The following is a 16,645-nucleotide window of genomic DNA, read 5'->3' as shown; positions in this document are numbered from 1 at the left end:
ATGGCTGTGGGAAAACAAGTGACTTCTTTGGAATAAAATCAGACGTGGCCATGCGATCCAAGATGGTGTCTTGTTCAGATGCCTGTAAGGTTCGTTTTTCTGAAGCTTCGGGATAGTGAGCGCAACGGTTCTAATCTAATCTAATCTAATGCTTGGTTTTATATACCGAGACATCAGTCCTAGAAAGCTCAACTCGGTTTACAATAATTAACTTAACAAATAAAAACCATAAAGAATAAGACTAAGTTTCGTAAAATTATTTTTCAAAGTGTTTAGCAAATAAAATAGTTTTTAAAGATTTATGAAAAAGTTGGAGTGAATCGGAACTCCTTAAAAAGAGTGGAAGATCATTCCAAAGTTGAGAGAGCTTAAAAATAAGAGAAAACAGATAATGGGTAAGAGAAAAGGAATGGCAAAAATCCGAGTACCGGCAGTCAGCCAAGTACCACTGATGAGGCAAACTATCTTAGAGGACTTCAGAATTCCGACCAGACCCAAGTTAGATGTCTCCCCTGTTCCTGCACTGCACGCACAAGTGAGCGGCGCTAGTGGCAACGGGATCTTGTTGAATCCCGAGAACAGAGCGGCACTCCCGCAGGCCGGAAGGAGTCTATTCGATGGAAAGCAGCAGCAGGAAAGTCTGGGAGAAGTACAGACTTCTTTCTCGCTGTCCGAGAACCTTTTCCCGATGTAATTTTCTCCTTCACAAGGTTTGGTGGCAATGGTGTCCACTCCGTCGATTTTGAATCCAGCTAAAACTGTGTGACAAATTAAGAAACCAGCCGTTATAACTTTAGAAGTGCTTTGGGAGGCTATACAGGACCTAAATTCTTCTTTTTTTGAGAAAAGTGGATAGAATGGAAGGTGAAATAAAGAATGTTACTGAGCAAATTGCTTCTCAGTTCCAAAGCTCAATTCAGCAATTGGAGAAGGTAGCATCTTTGGAACAGAAGGTTGAGGGAGTTCAGAATCTGGGAGCAGTACTTGTAAAAGATAAGATCTTAACCCAACGGAAAATCAATTAAAGAGGAATAATTTGCATTTTTTGAATTTTCCCAAGTCCCCATTAATATCACCAGTGGACATGGTGAGATGATACTTAAAGGAGGTCCTTAAGATACCAGATGAAGCTCTCCCTCCAATTGTAAAAGCACAATATGTTTCTGGGAAAGAAATGGGTGAGGCTAGGAGGAAGACCAGAATCAATGGTGAACTTGACTGATTTTCTTGAATTATCTCCTGAAATAGTGATCTAGAGACTGACTCTACTTGTAACATTTGTTTTAGAATTAGATTGCAATAATATTCTGTATTCATATTTCCGCAATTTCAATCAGCAGTTTATTTGGATTTTTCCTGATTTGTCTAGAGATACACAAAGGAGGCACCAGTCATTCTTGGCTTTTAGACCAAGAGTGAAAACTCTGGGCGCCAATTTTGTATTAAAATTTCTTGCATGTGTTGCATTGCTTGAGGGTATTTCTTATACTTTTTTAAAATCCAAAACAGCTAAAGAATTTTCTTGCAGCTAAAGAGGAAAAATTAAGGAGATTCTATAGTTTACCAACCTGGAAATGTATGTTGAGAGTGGGCTGAGATAATGAAGTGGTGAGAAGCTCCAGATTGTTTTTCCCTGTAATTGATTATTTCTATGCATCTTGGATCCAAATATTGTGGACTGTTGGGATTTTATTTTCCTGATATCTATCTGATTTGTGTTTGTCGTATTACTGAAATTTCATTATCATGGATATATTGAAGTTATTGTAAAAATTGAAATGTTAGAAAAATAAAATAAAATTTTAAAAAAACATCAAGCGTGGTTAGATAAGTACAAGGGGCAACTGAAAAGTTCTCAGCTCAACCAACAAAGTTGGGGCAGTCTCCACTTAGTCCACTGCTTTTCCACTTTTTATTATAACGTCGGAAAAATCTGGAACACGAAAAAGTGTTTTCGTTAATTTTTCCAACACACCAATAACTAGTTCTTACTCTCCTATTTTAAATTCTTTTTTTTAAATTGTTAACCGGTCAGATATTTGTTTTATGATCGGGATATCAAAAATCAATAAACTTGAAACTTGAAACTTGGAAAATCACTGGACTAAGCATATAGCCCTCGATGGAGACCGCCCCCAACTTTGTTGGTTAAGCTGAGAACTTTTCAGGTGGCCCCTTGTAAAGCTGTTTAGTGAGAGTGGTATTTGGAGAAGGGAGGAAGGACAGTTACAAAGAAGCTATGATTACACTGTATTTTGATTATTGTAATTTACTCTTTTCGGCTTACCAGCCTGAGGTATGAGACCTTTTTAAAGTGTATAAAATACAACTGCTACTGTAGATTACTATGTAGACTTACAAGATTTGAACAAAGACAACAAAACAATCACCTCGATGTTCCACTATAGCAGGAAAATCCAAAGCAGAATAGAGTGGAACTGATGTTCTGGATCAAAAGTTTATTACAAAAATTAAAATATCAGCAAAGTCTTCAAAGACTAATAAATGGTTAAACTGGTCGTTTGATAGGTAAGGACAATAAATTTCACTTCAGTGACAGGACCCTACAAAATCTGTGTTTTGGCTAATTGATTGCCTTCCTCAGAGGTCCAGTGCTGTGTCTGCAAACTATATTAAACCAATATAAAAACAACAGAATGCTGTTATATTTTGCCGAATCATTCATTTGCTTCTGTTGTTTTTATATTGGTTTAATATAGTTTGCAGACACAGCACTGGACCTCTGAGGAAGGCAATCAACTGAAACACGCACTGACAAGATTTGATCATTTCACTCCTATTCTGCGAGAATTGCAAGGGCTCTCACTTAAAGGTCAAATGCAATTTAAAGTTCAGACACTAGTATGTAACCCTTTATTTGACATTGTTGCTCAGAAGCAACATGTGTCTTCTATGGCTCTTATGGGAGATCTGCATCTCCAAATGCCTGTTTACTTGGCACTGTTGCTCTCGTTCAACAAGTTACGTAAAGTAGCCGTTTCACCATCTGCCAATTAAAGGGTTAAAGTGATTAATAATGATGTTTCTTAAGTATTTACTGTTCAACCCACATTCTGTGTTCATCCAATAAGTTGCTATTGGATTTATCTTCCTTTCAGAATATTAACCAGTCGAGCATAGTTTATGTTTCAGGTAGAGAATGACCCGCGGCTAGTTGCAAGTAGTCAAAACTGTGGAGGGAGAAAGGTGCTCACTGCAGGTACGGGGACAAGGCCATCCACCGCCCCATGGAGCGGTGAATGGCCTTGTCCCTGCAGTTAAGGGAGGGATCCTACATACCGACCCAAATCTATCTATCTCCCTCCCTCCCTCCCCCTTACCTTCGCGTGTTTTAAGGTTTCAGACTTGTTAAAAGCTACCGTGTATGTGCAGTTGCATGCAGTTGCATCAGAGAAGCTTCCACCCACACACGCACGTGACTGCACGAACAAGTCTGAAACCTTAAAACGCGCCGAGGAGGTAAGGGGGAGGGAGGGAGATGCACGGACCGCGCAAAGGGTGCCGAAGAGCAATGAGGTGGTGGTGAGAGGGAAGGGTGGATACTGCAGGGACGGGGTGGTGAAGGGGACGGGGCGATGAAGGGGACGGGGCGATAAATGGGACAGCAGGGACGGGGCGATAAAAGGGACAGTGGTCCGGTGACAGGACAGTGACGAGGACAGCTTTTTTCCCCGTGTCATTCTCTAGTTTCAGGTACTAGTTTGTGGAGTTCTTTTCCACAAGAGCTATAATGGATGGGGAATTTTCTCCAGTTCCAAAAGTTTTTATTTTCTGAAGCTTTTAATAGTAGTCTATCAAATTCCCTCTCTCCTGTCTTTCCTCCAGAGCATTCATATTAAGATCTCTAAGTCTGTCCCCATACGACTTATGACAAAGACCACTAACCAATTTTTAGCAGCCCTCTGGTCCGACTCCATCCTCTTTATATCTTTTTGAAGGTGGGGGCTCCAAAACTGCACACAGGATTCCAAATGGGGCCTCACCAGAGACTTATACAAAGGCATTATCACCTCCTTTTTTCTACTGTCCATTCAAGTTCAAGTTTCAAGTTTATTAAATTTTGATTTTACGCAATATCCAATATTCCTCTCCTTATGAACCCAAGCATCCTCCTGGCTTTGACTATTGCTATTTCTACCTGTTTTGTCAACCTGAGATTATCAGACACATTTAACCCCCAAATCCTGCTCTTCTTTCATGTACAGAAGTACTTTTCCTCCTATACTATACCGTTCTCCTGGATTTTTGCATCCCAAGTGCATTAAATCTTAGTTTCCAATTATCAGACCATTCTTCAAGCTTCGCCAGATTCCACCTCATGTTATTCACACCCTCCGGGGTGCCGACCCTATTACAGAGCTTGGTATCATCCGCAAAAAGACAAACTTGGCCAGACAGTCCTTCCGCAATATCTCTCACAAAGACAAATCCCTGTGGCACTCCACTAACAACATCCTTTTCCTCTGAGCAAACTCCATTTACCACTACCCTTTGTCTCCTTCTACCTTACCAGCTTTTACTCCACTTTGTCACTTTATGGTCCATACCGCATGCAGTTTATTTATCAATCGCCTATGCAGCACCATGTCGAAAGCTTTGCTAACATCCAAGTATACGACATCTAGTGCTTCTCTCATATCCAACTGTTTGGTCACCCAGTCAAAGAAATCAATCAGATTTGTCTGACAAGACCTGCCTCTCGTAAAACCACGTAACCTCAGGTCCTGCAGACCATTCAATTGTAGAAATCTCACTATCCTCCGCTTAAGAAGTGTTTCCATTAGTTTACTCTCTACCGAGGTCAGACTAACTGGCCTGTAATTCCCAACCTCCATACTCCATAACATCAAACACATTAATCTTATCCTTCAAACTTCAAACAAAAACTTCTCTCTGCTTATGAAATGAAAACTAAACAGTGATTTCTAGACAAGTCCAATATCCCTTCTGTACCTTAGGAACACACCTTGAGAGATTCTAATTCTAATGTCCTAGGACGTGATGGTTAGTTGTGAAAAGAAATCACAAACAACTTAGCTTGTGAAGCACTGATCATGAAATTCTTTCCAACCACTCAGCATTTGTGGCTGTGTATTTGTGTGTCTATGTTACGAGTATCTTTGTCTATGTTTTGACCTGAAGGGAGTGAAGGTAGCAGTTTGAATGGAACAGTACTCAAATATTCTGTTAGCTTGGAAAGAATAATAACATATTTTTCGCTCCATAAGATGCACTTTTTCCCCCCAAAAAAGTGGGTGGAAAAAGGGGTGCGTCTTATGGAGCGAATACCCAAATATCCCCCCCCACCCCGTTACCTTATTTAGATTGCTGCCGTTGCTCGCCCTTTGCACACCACCATTGCTGCTGGTTGCTCACTGCCGTGGAAAGTAGAGGAAGGGAACGGCCAGGCGGGTGCAGCGATTGCACGCCGCCAGCCCAGAAGCCTTATCCCCAACGTCAATTCTGACGCCAGCGAGAAGGTCCGGGTCACTCTTCTTTGTGTCTCTTACAGCGATGCGTGCGACTGGTAGCGCTATAGAAATAGTACATAGCAGTAGTGTGAAGAGTTTCAGGCTTTGGGAAGCAGAGCTGAGATGGTGATGTCGTAATGCCTCATTCCACCAATAAGAGCCAAACTCATCAGTGAGCAGTAGGGAAAGAGTAAGACAGATACCAAGCCTCTTCCCCATAAACCTAACATAGGGAAACTCTTTAATTCATCAGGCCCCAAATTGCCAGTCAGGCAAGCGTTTATCTTGGACACTAGTGCTTATTTAATGGTTGGTTTGAAAGAGGAGAGGACATGTGGAAGACTGTGATCGACAGTGACATGAGAACTGAAACTTCACCCAGTACACATACAGTTGTTACCTGCCGACTCCAATCAGTAAGCAGTGCTGAAGACCTTCTTATTGACCGAAAATACTTAGCTCAATAATGCATAAATTCAGACAGAAACCAAAAGAACTAACTGAACTGTAAGATAAAGAAAGGCTAAGTGGTCCAATGGTATCTGATAAAAGGCATACAATATATCTAAGGACTTTAATAAAATCTCACTAAAAGCTGAAGCATTTGTTCAGTTTACTGTTCTTTATCATTTCTTGCTCATCATTTAACAGTGTTTGTTTCGCTTTACTATTTTAGAGGAAGGGTTTCAGGCTTCTTGACTCAAACTTGAAAGTACTGGCCTGCCTGTATCTCTGCATTGTGTCTTCCTTTCCAGTTATCTAATTAAATCTTATAATACCAGCCGCATGTTATCGTAGCAATGATCTGGCTGCTTTATAATATCGCATGCATGATTCTGCAAGAGTGAATGAAGCCAGGGCCACGAGTCACAACAATGAGGCACTACTGAAAAACCACCTTAGGAAAACTGCCAAGTGTAGCCCAGTACTTCAGATATTGAAAAGGAATTTGCCTGGAGAACAGGCTCTCAACTAAGCATTAAAGATTGCCAACACTAAAAAAAAACCCAGCAACAGGGATGACAAAGGCCAACATAGTAAGCTTGCATTAGAACTGAGCCCTCACAGCACAAAGCTTCCTGACACAAGTCTAAAGCAAAATCTTAGCTCCTCAATGTAATAAGCATATAACAGTACATAGACGAAACCGCGCGAGACAAAGCCGTGCCGACAATCGCTCTGCACGCTCCGAGGGGGGGATTTGGGTGGAGAACCCCTCCACTTTACTTAGAACGGTTTGTGCTCCTGTTGGGGAAGGGGAGAACACACCTTGAGCTTGGATTAGAATGAAGTGCACAATTAAATCTAAAATCCAAAAAGCTAAGGGTGTCATTTAAGTAAGCTGTGTTAGATGCTAACACATGCGTAACAGTATTACCTAACGCAGGACACGTTAAAGCATTCTTTATCATTTTATAAGGTGCAATAGGGTGGACAGTAGGCATTCCTGCAAACACTGACACACACTAACTAGTTACCGTATTTTCGCTCTATAAGACGCACTGGACCATAAGACACACCCACCTATAGAGGAGGAAAACACAGGGAAAAAAAAAAATTCCCCCACCCTGTCCTGTACCCCCTCTGGTGGTCTAGTGGTAGGCCGGGACAGGGTCTTATAGAGCAAAAAATCCGTAGGCAGCATAGGCCCCTCCCCCGGTACCTTTTTTAAGTCCCATTTCCGCGCTCCTGCCTGTCTCCCTCGCCGGACGGCTCTTCTTCGGTTTGGGCAGAGCGGTGCAGAAGGCAGGCGCGTGCTGTTCACATTCCTGCCTGGTCCAACGCCTTTCCCCAATTGGCTACAATCAGTTCTCATGAGTCGCGAGAACTGACTGCAGCCAATGGGGGAGCGGCGCCAGACTAGACAGGAACGCAAATAGCACGTGCCTGCCTTCTACACCGCTCTGTCCAAACCGAAGAAGAGCCGTCCGGTGAGGGAGACAGGCAGGAGCGCAGAAAGGGGACTTTAAAAATAGGTACCGGGGAGGGGTATTCGTTCCACAAGACGCACCCTTATTTCCACCCCTTTTTTGGGGGTGGAAAAAGTGCATCTTATGGAGCGAAAAATACGGTATGACATGGTTAATGCACGAGCCCTTACCTGTGCACTAACACAATTAGAAAACACAGCCAATATATTCAAGCAATTTAAGAAAGTCCTTTTTATGCACACACTAGAAATGGGCTTAGCATGCAAGAAAGTCCTGCCCAGTTGCTAGAAAAGGGACCCTTAAATAGGTTAGGTGAAGAGATTGTAGTTTCTCTCATATATCCTGAGGATCTCCAAATTTTGAAAGTTATTTCCTCTAGTTTTTTTGCTTCTTCTTTTCCTCTTAGACCTTTTTCACATATACTTAAGAAAGATCTTTGCTTTTCTTTAGATTCTGAGCTTACTATGCACATCAGGTCTATGATACAATAACACCATCTCATCTTCATTCTCATCCCCTCCTTTAGCAGTCATCATGAAGTCTGAGATCATCACAGGCCAATTATTTGACAGCTCCATCACACTAATGGTTATGGCTGGATACTCGTGTCAACGTGTTTGGCTGTTGCATCAACCTTATGAAACTCCCTCTGAAACTTTGACAGCAAGTTTCCTATCAGAAATTTAGCGCAACAGTATAACTTTTTTTCCCCAGCAAGATTGCCTTTCGTAAAAAAAACACCGCAATCCCTTCGGCACTGGGGCTATCACTCAACACTGGAAAAAGAAAAGGTGTGGGGAGGCCATACATCGGGCTTGCCATAATAGGGAGATGTGATCCAAGACTCTCTGCCATAAGACACGAATTCGGGGACAAGTGAAAAACATGTGCCCCAAAGTGGCTCCAAGAACACGACATTTAGGGCATTGATCATCCGCCTAACCATCACAGGGCAACCGATAAACGCATCTGGGAGGCAGACCGAAGACAATGAAGAAGAAGATCTGTAGAGATGGAAATCCCTAAATCACGAGACCACTGTTGACCCAAACGGGCATAATCGAAACTAGGGAGGAGTTCCTTTAATGATTTCAAATACCTTGTGCTTCTAAGCATAACCCTTCCTGGAGAAGCTCCAAGGTCGCCCCAGAAGGCAGAGAATGAATATAATGGCGCAACTGCCAATACGCAAAGTGATCCAAAGGGGAGAGTCAAAATTCCACCTGGAGATCTGCAAAAGATCGAATGGAGCCATCTTCTAGCAAGACCTGATGGAGGTAAAGAAGGCCATGGGACCGCCACCTACGAAAGGTAGCAGAGGTCAAACTTGGTGGAAACAGAGAATTACCCCAAATCGGCAATAAACATCTGTAAATATATTTAAATAATTATAATTCCATCAGCTGCCATTTAAATGTTAATTTCCCTACCTATCAACTTAGCTATACTTTGCCATTCATTTTTCACAATATGCAAAATTATTTACATTTTGAGGCTGTGGTCTTGCTTTCAAGCATCTGACCCATTCTGACTTATATGATCACAGGGGTGTGTCAGTCTTCTGCTTTCATTTGAAACCTCAGGGCTGACTAGTTTTTCAAAAACTGACATTCAAACAGTAGTATCAACACCTATGGAAAAGACATTTCTAGCCTGCTTTTTGTCTCCAAGAGTTACTGGGCTACATATATTATAAATCATTCAGTCCAACCTTTACATGTGTAATTCAGTGAGCATTTCATATGCTTTTGCTGAGAAACTTTCTCTCTCTAAATACACATTCTATATAAACCCACTCCATTTTCTCTTCCAAAGCTCAGAAATGTCAGAAGACTTCTGAGCCCCCATGCCAATAACTTTACAACATACCCTCTTAGCTGATGGGTCCAAATGATTTTCTGATTCATTTAATGAGACAGTGAAGTGGCAAGGGACTAGCAAACTAACCTGCAGACTCGGGCTGGAAAATAAAGCTTCTGCCAGGATCGGCACAGGTACTTTGAGTGATCAATCACCCGGATCCAGTCTAGTTCATCCATAGACACTTCAATGTAATATGAATAAGACCTGTGCATGACAGAAGAGGGGAAAAAAATGTTCAGACTCATCACAGAATCTTATTTGCATATGTCAGAGTAAGGGAAGCACAAGCCATATTCATCCAGAAACGTGTAACTACAGAATGTAAGATGCTGATGTCCCAAATCAGCTCCCAGAAAACTGATCTAAGAAAGCTGCCATTGATTCAGACAGCATCAAGCAATAATATTGCATACTTAGAGATCCTAAGTGAAGCAAAATAAAGTGCATGGCTATTTGGGGTTTCAGGATATTCACCATGAATGTGCCTAAGACATACCAGTATATACAGCCCCCACTGTATGCAGATCTCTCATGCATATTTAGCATGGATATCCTGAAAATCCTACTGACCGTGCTGTCCCCAAGAACTGTTCCAGCCCCAGCTAAATTGTTTGTTTGGGGCTAACCACTCATTTTCAGCTGCCCTTAACTGGTCAGTGCCACTGAAAATGTCCACTTAGTGCCCAATTCAAAACTGGCTATTTTAAGGGCATTCTGGAAGCAGAGTCAGCGTTTGACAGATTCAGCATTTAACTAGTCAATGTTAATCACACAAAGAGGACCACATAAATGGGGTCTTTTATTAAGGCATGCTAAATTCTAATGCACCCATTATATTCTATGGACGCGTTAGCATTTATCATATGCTACATCGTCTAGTGCGCCTTAGTAAAAGACCCCCAAAATGAGTCCAATCTTTATCCAGTTAAGTGCTGCATATCGAACTTAAACAGCTCCAGAAATCCAAAAATTCAATTCTGGAGCCCAAATATAACCTGGCCTTGAATTTTTAAGCATAACACCAGCTGCAGTCAGCAAAATGCTGAATGCTGCCGGCTGAATAACGACCCCATAAATTTCGAGACTTATCATTCAATTCAATCCTGCAACTTAATACCAAGTAAAGGTAATTCTTAATCAGCTATTTGGATACTAAGCTACAGGTCCATCCAGAGCAGTGTATCGCAAACACACTGGCAAGGAGAGTTGTCCACGCCGGCTGCCTGCCTCTCGCAGCAAGAGGCAGGTCCTGTAGGAAGTCAGCCGAAGCAGATGACTCTCCTGCTGGCTGGCGTCTCTCCTCCTCTCTCCACTCCTCCTGGATCTCTCCACTGGTGGGTCGCAGCCAGATGGGCCTACGCGCATGCGCCGACATCAACACGATGACATCACACATGCGCGTGACATCATCACGTCGACGTCCACACACTTCTGGGTGCCTTCCGGCTGGGGCATTGGATTTAGTGTGCCGCCGGCCGGAAAGTTTGCAAGACACTGATCTCGAGTCATCGAGCAATCTTATTTATATTCTGGTGAAGATAAGCAGCATCCAGGTAATGGTGTATTTGGTGATGGATTATAAACACCAAGTACCTAATTCTTTCTGAATTGCACACTGAAACAAATCACTCAGGGCAAGATTCTCAAAGCTTTAACTGTTTTCTGGCAGTTTAGCCTGTAAGCAGTTTAGCGACGGATTATCACAACTGGTTAAAGACTGGCTAGAGGAGACCAACCCATCTTTTGTCCTGTTAACCGAAACATGGTTGGTCTCCGACAATGACATCATAATACGCGAGAGCCTCCCAGAAACAGGGGAAGAGGGGGAGGACTGGCAATCATATTAAGAGGCTCCTTCCACTCCACCATCATAGCATCGAATTCCACAGCAGATCTTGAAATTCTTTCCTGTAAACTTTGGTCGGATCAGTTAAAAGAAGGCCTAATAATTACTCTATTCTACTTACCCCCCAAGAAATGGTCCACAGCTAAAGCCAACCTTTTTGAATTCCTCCTCACAACCTCAATAGCAGGCCCCTATAACCTACTGACCGGCAAATTAAATATTCACCTAGAACAGTCAGAGCAAAGCGACTCCAAAGACTTACTATCCTTTACTTCTTCACTAGACTTCTTTGTGCTAGCCCCTGAAAAGACCCACCAAAAAGGCCACCAATTAGATCTAGTCACCTTTTCCTCTAAAGAACTAGTCAACCCCAAGATCTCCTGGATGCAAGCTACCTGGACCGATTCTTTATGGTCAGATCACCGACTATGCAACTTCCAACTTAATTGGCAAGCAAGATGTTCCCTATTCAAACCCAAAGAGGCAAAAAGGAACAAAGATATGATAGCTAGCAGAGGTTTGGTGAACCCAGTGGAATTCTGGTCACATTTCAACTTGACTTCTAACACAGATTTAGAGTCCTTTTCTGTAGATTCCTGGAACAACATGAATATACAGATACTAAACAAAATGGCCCCCATCAAATTAAGAAGAAAAGGGAACAAAAATTTAGAAGGCTGGTTTGACAACGTGTTAGGAACGCTGAAACGGGAGCTAAGAAAACTTGAAAGACAATGGCTGAAATCGGGAAACATCAAAGGGAGGGTGAACTGGAGACTAAAGCTAAAAGAATACAAAAAACTTATAACAATTAAACGCACTAACTTTTATGCCCCCAAAAATTGGTTCACCAAACATCAACACCAAAAATCTTTTCAATCTAGTAAACAATCTCTATGACACACAGGCTGTTTCCCATTCTACCTCAGACTCCCCCCCCATCTGCTGATATGCTGGTGGAATGCTTTAACAACAAAATCATCAATTTGGGATCCAAACTTCCAGTCTCCTCATTCAATCATTTGAACTACCCAGTGAATCTAGGGTAGACATGTCCTGGAATAAATTCATCATTCCTACTTGGGGTCAATTCTGCAAACTTTACACAAAATACGCCGATTCTTACTGCAGACTAGACTGTTGCCCACCAAACGTTATGAAAGCTGCCCCTGTCTCCTTCAAAGCTAAGTTATACAACTGGCTTTCTTCTCTATTACTGACCGGTATATTTCCCGAGGATTTAGGTCAGATTCTGATCACCCCGATCATAAAAAATCCGAAAGAATCCTACAAGCTGACATCAAACTACAGACCAATTGCTAGCATCCTCTTATTTACAAAGCTGATGGAAGGCCTAGTCAACCAGAACTTAGTAATGTATTTGGACAACTTCAGCATACTGCAAGAGAATCAGTCAGGTTTCCGTTCAGGTTTTAGCACTGAAACAGTTATAGCCTCACTACTAGATCTCCTATATAATTTATTCAGCCAAGGTTCTAGTGCACTAGTCCTACAACTAGATCTAAGCAGTGCCTTTGACCTAGTCGATCACGACCATTCTAAATGACTGTCTGGAGTCAATTGGACTTTCTGATAAAGTGTTAAATTGAGTTTCTTCAGCAAACGATCTTACCAAGTCTACAGTGATAATAAACAATCCTGCAGATGGACAAACACTTGCGGTGTTCCGCAGGGTTCCCCTCTATCCCCTACCCTGTTTAACATCTACCTTGCCCCATTAGGGAATCTATTGCAAAGCTTAAAAGTCAAATTCTATATCTACACAGATGACATCACCATAGTTCTTCCCCTCACAAACTTAACTTCAGAGACAAAGAATCACCTGGCATTTGTCCTAAAACAAATCAAATTATGGATGGCAGAATTCAAAATGAAACTCAACTCAGATAAAACCAAATTTTTTCTCGCAAGCCCTAACGATAAAATCAAAGTTTCAAAAATTTCCTTGAATGAACAGGACTTCCCTATTGTCGATTCCATAAAAATTCTGGGAGTGACTCTCGACCGATATCTTACTTTAGACACTCACACGGATTTATTGACTAGAAAATGCTTCTTGACATTATGGAAACTAAGAACCAGCAGAAAATACTTTGATGCAGCACCATTCCGTTTACTGGTGCAATCTTCTATTCTAAGCATGCTGGACTATTGCAACATCATCTATTTGGGAACTTTCAAAAAAACCCTTCAAAGACTCCGAATTATTCAAAATTCGGCAGTACGTCTGATTTTCGGTTTAAAAAAATGGGAACACATAAGCCCCTATTATCAAAAACTCAATTGGCTGCCCCTCGAAGCAAGAGTTTTGTTTAAATTTTCTTGTCTCTGCTTCAAATCAATCTTTGGTTTGGCCCCTATGTACCTGGATTCCCACTTTAATCTGGGTTATACTACCAGGCCCACACGCAGAATCCACATATTTACCCACCCAACAATAAAGGCTTGCTGTTACGAAAGATTCCTGGACAGAACTCTAGCTTTCCAGGCAGGCAAACTAAACGATTGGCTGGGAAACATTATCACCCACTCCTCATCCTATTTTAAGAACATAAGAACATAAGCAGTGCCTCCGCCGGGTCAGACCATAGGTCCATCATGCCCAGCAGTCCGCTCCCGCGGCGGCCCAAACAGGTCACCTGTCTGAATCACCAGAAGGGGCCCCCTTGCCACCCTGGTTTCCCATTGAAGTCCTATCTTCCCATCGAAGTCCTAACCCTCCGGTTTTGCACATGCACGACCTGGTCGGGTTTCTATACTTATTTCCTGGATACTTCTCTCAGTATCCCACGATCCCTTTATCCCTCAGGAATCCGTCCAATCCCTGTTTGAATCCCTGTACCGTACTCTGCCCGACCACCTCCTCCGGCAGCGCATTCCAAGTGTCCACGACCCTCTGGGTGAAAAAAAACTTCCTTGCATTTGTTTTGAACCTATCTCCCTTCAGTTTCTCCGAGTGCCCCCTCGTACCTGTTGTCCCCTTCAGTCTGAAGAATCTGTCCCTATCCACCCTCTCTATGCCCCTCATGATCTTGAAGGTCTCTATCATATCTCCCCTGAGCCTCCTTTTTTCCAGGGAGAAGAGCCCCAGCTTATCCAACCTCTCGGCGTATGGGCAGTGTTCCAGCCCTCTTACCAGTTTCGTCGCTCTCCTTTGGACTCTCTCAAGCACCGCCATGTCCTTCTTGAGGTATGGCGACCAATACTGCACGCAGTATTCCAGATGCGGACGCACCATCGCTCGATACAATGGCATGATGACTTCCCGCGTCCTGGTTGTGATGCCCCTCTTTATGATGCCCAGCATCCTGTTGGCTTTTTTCGAGGCTGCTGCGCACTGTGCAGATGGCTTCAGTGATGCATCCACCAGCACACCCAAGTCTCTCTCAAGTCTGCTGTCTCCCAACAATGCCCCCCCCATTTTGTAGTTGAACAACGGGTTCTTTTTCCCTATATGCATGACCTTGCATTTTTCCACATTGAAGCGCATTTGCCATTTGTCTGCCCAGTCCTCCAGCTTCTCCAGGTCCCTTTGCAGGTCCTCACACTCCTCCCTGGACCTAACTCTGCCGCACAGTTTGGTATCATCTGCAAATTTTATGACCTCGCACTTTGCCTCTTTTTCCAGGTCATTGATAAATATGTTGAAGAGTAACGGCCCCAGCACCGATCCCTGTGGCACACCGCTCGTGACTCCCCGCCAGTCAGAATATTTGCCCTTTACTCCAACCCTCTGCAGTCTACCCGACAACCAGTGCTCGATCCATCTGTGCACATCTCCTCCCACCCCGTGGTTCCACAGCTTCCTAAGCAGTCTTTCATGTGGCACCTTGTCGAAAGCCTTTTGAAAATCGAGGTAAATGATGTCGATGGGTTCCCCATTGTCCACCCGACTGCTTATTCCCTCAAAGAAGTACAGAAGGTTCGTTAAGCACGACCTTCCCTTACAGAATCCGTGCTGGCTTGTTCTCAGTAGACCATTTCTTTCAATGTGCTCGCAAATGCCGTCCTTGATCATAGCTTCCACCATCTTCCCTACAATTGAAGTCAGGCTCACCGGCCTGTAGTTCCCAGGGTCACCCCTCGATCCCTTCTTGAAGATAGGTGTGACATTTGCCAATTTCCAGTCCTTTGGTACCTCTCCAGTTTTCAAGGATAGGTTACAAACATGCTGGATTGTGCCCGCTATTTCCTGTCTTAGTTCCTTCAGAACCCTTGGGTGGATCCCGTCCGGACCCGGTGATTTGCCGCATTTTAACCTGTCTATCTGTTTGAGGACATCCTCCTTACTTACCTCTATGTGTTCCAATTTTTCAGCCTGTTCCCCACTCATGAGCTCCTCTGAGTCCGGTATATTAGATGTGTCCTCTCTCGTGAAAACCGACGAGAAGAACGTGTTCAACCTCTCAGCTACCTCTTTATCCTCCTTAATCACTCCCTTCCTATCCCCATCGTCCAACGGCCCCACCTCCTCTCTCGCTGGTCGTTTCCCCTTTATGTAACTGAAGAATGCCTTGAAGTTTTTCGCCTCCCTGGCCAGCCCCTCTTCGTATTTCCCTTTTGCTTTTCTAACCTCTCGGTGGCATTCTTTTTGGCATTTCCTGTGCGCCTGGTGGTTTTCCTCCGTTGGGTCCTTTTTCCATCTCCGGAAGGATACTTTTTTGTCATTTATTGCCCTCTTTACTTCTGCTGAGATCCAAATCGGGTCCTTTGACCGCTTGTTCTTGCAGCCTTTCCTGAAATTGGGGACGTACATTTTTTGTGCTTCTTGCAGGGTGTCCCTGAATAGGGTCCAGGCGCTTTCCACAGTCTCCATCCTAAAGATATTTCTGAGCTTCTTCCCCACCATTTTCCTCATAGCAACATAGTTCCCTTTCTTGAAGTTGAGCGCAGTTGTTGCGGTCCTCCTTACTATGGGTGTCCCCCTTTCTAATGTGAATCTGATCGCATTGTGGTCACTGTTGCCTAGTGGTCCTCCCACTTCTACCCCGCTTGCAGGCCCCCCTAATCCGTTCAGGATGAGGTCAAGAGTAGCACTCCCTCGCGTCGGTTCCCTGACCAGTTGCTCCATGAAGCAGTCCCTCACAGCTTCTACAAATCCTGTTTCCCTAGTGCAGTTGGAGTGACCCGTACTCCAGTCTATCCCCGGGTAGTTAAAGTCCCCCATCACTGTTACATTTCCAGTCCTGCACTCCTGTCTCAGTTCAGCTTCCAAGTCGTGTCCGACTCCTTCTGGCGTACTAGGTGGGCGATAGTACATCCCCAGTTTTATGTCTGCACCCTTGTTTCCCGGCAATTTGACCCATAGCGATTCCAGCCCCTCTGCCTTCTTTGCCATATCCATCCCGACTGAGTCGATAGAGTTCTTTATATATAGTGCTATGCCTCCCCCCTTCTTGTGGGTCCTGTCCCTCCTGTAGAGCTTGTACCCCGTCAGCGCCACATCCCATTGATTCTCCTCAGTCCACCATGTTTCTGTAATTCCAATTATA

At 43.5% G+C, this 16,645-nt stretch overlaps 1 protein-coding gene across 4 annotated transcripts in view; it reads right to left on the bottom strand.

Moving 5' to 3' along the window:
* BTBD9 (BTB domain containing 9) overlaps positions 1-16,645 on the bottom strand; it is a 493,330-nt gene that overhangs the window by 385,719 nt on the left and 90,966 nt on the right. For all 4 annotated transcript variants that reach the window (XM_033936335.1, XM_033936334.1, XM_033936336.1 and 1 more), the window contains exon 6: positions 9,371-9,490. In XM_033936335.1, the coding sequence (XP_033792226.1) occupies positions 9,371-9,490 (120 nt within the window). The remainder of the gene's footprint in view (positions 1-9,370; positions 9,491-16,645) is intronic.

Source organism: Geotrypetes seraphini, chromosome 3 (assembly GCF_902459505.1).
Source record: "Geotrypetes seraphini chromosome 3, aGeoSer1.1, whole genome shotgun sequence".
NCBI classification, from domain to species: Eukaryota; Metazoa; Chordata; class Amphibia; order Gymnophiona; family Dermophiidae; genus Geotrypetes; species Geotrypetes seraphini.
This window is presented reverse-complemented; position numbering and strand designations above follow the sequence as displayed.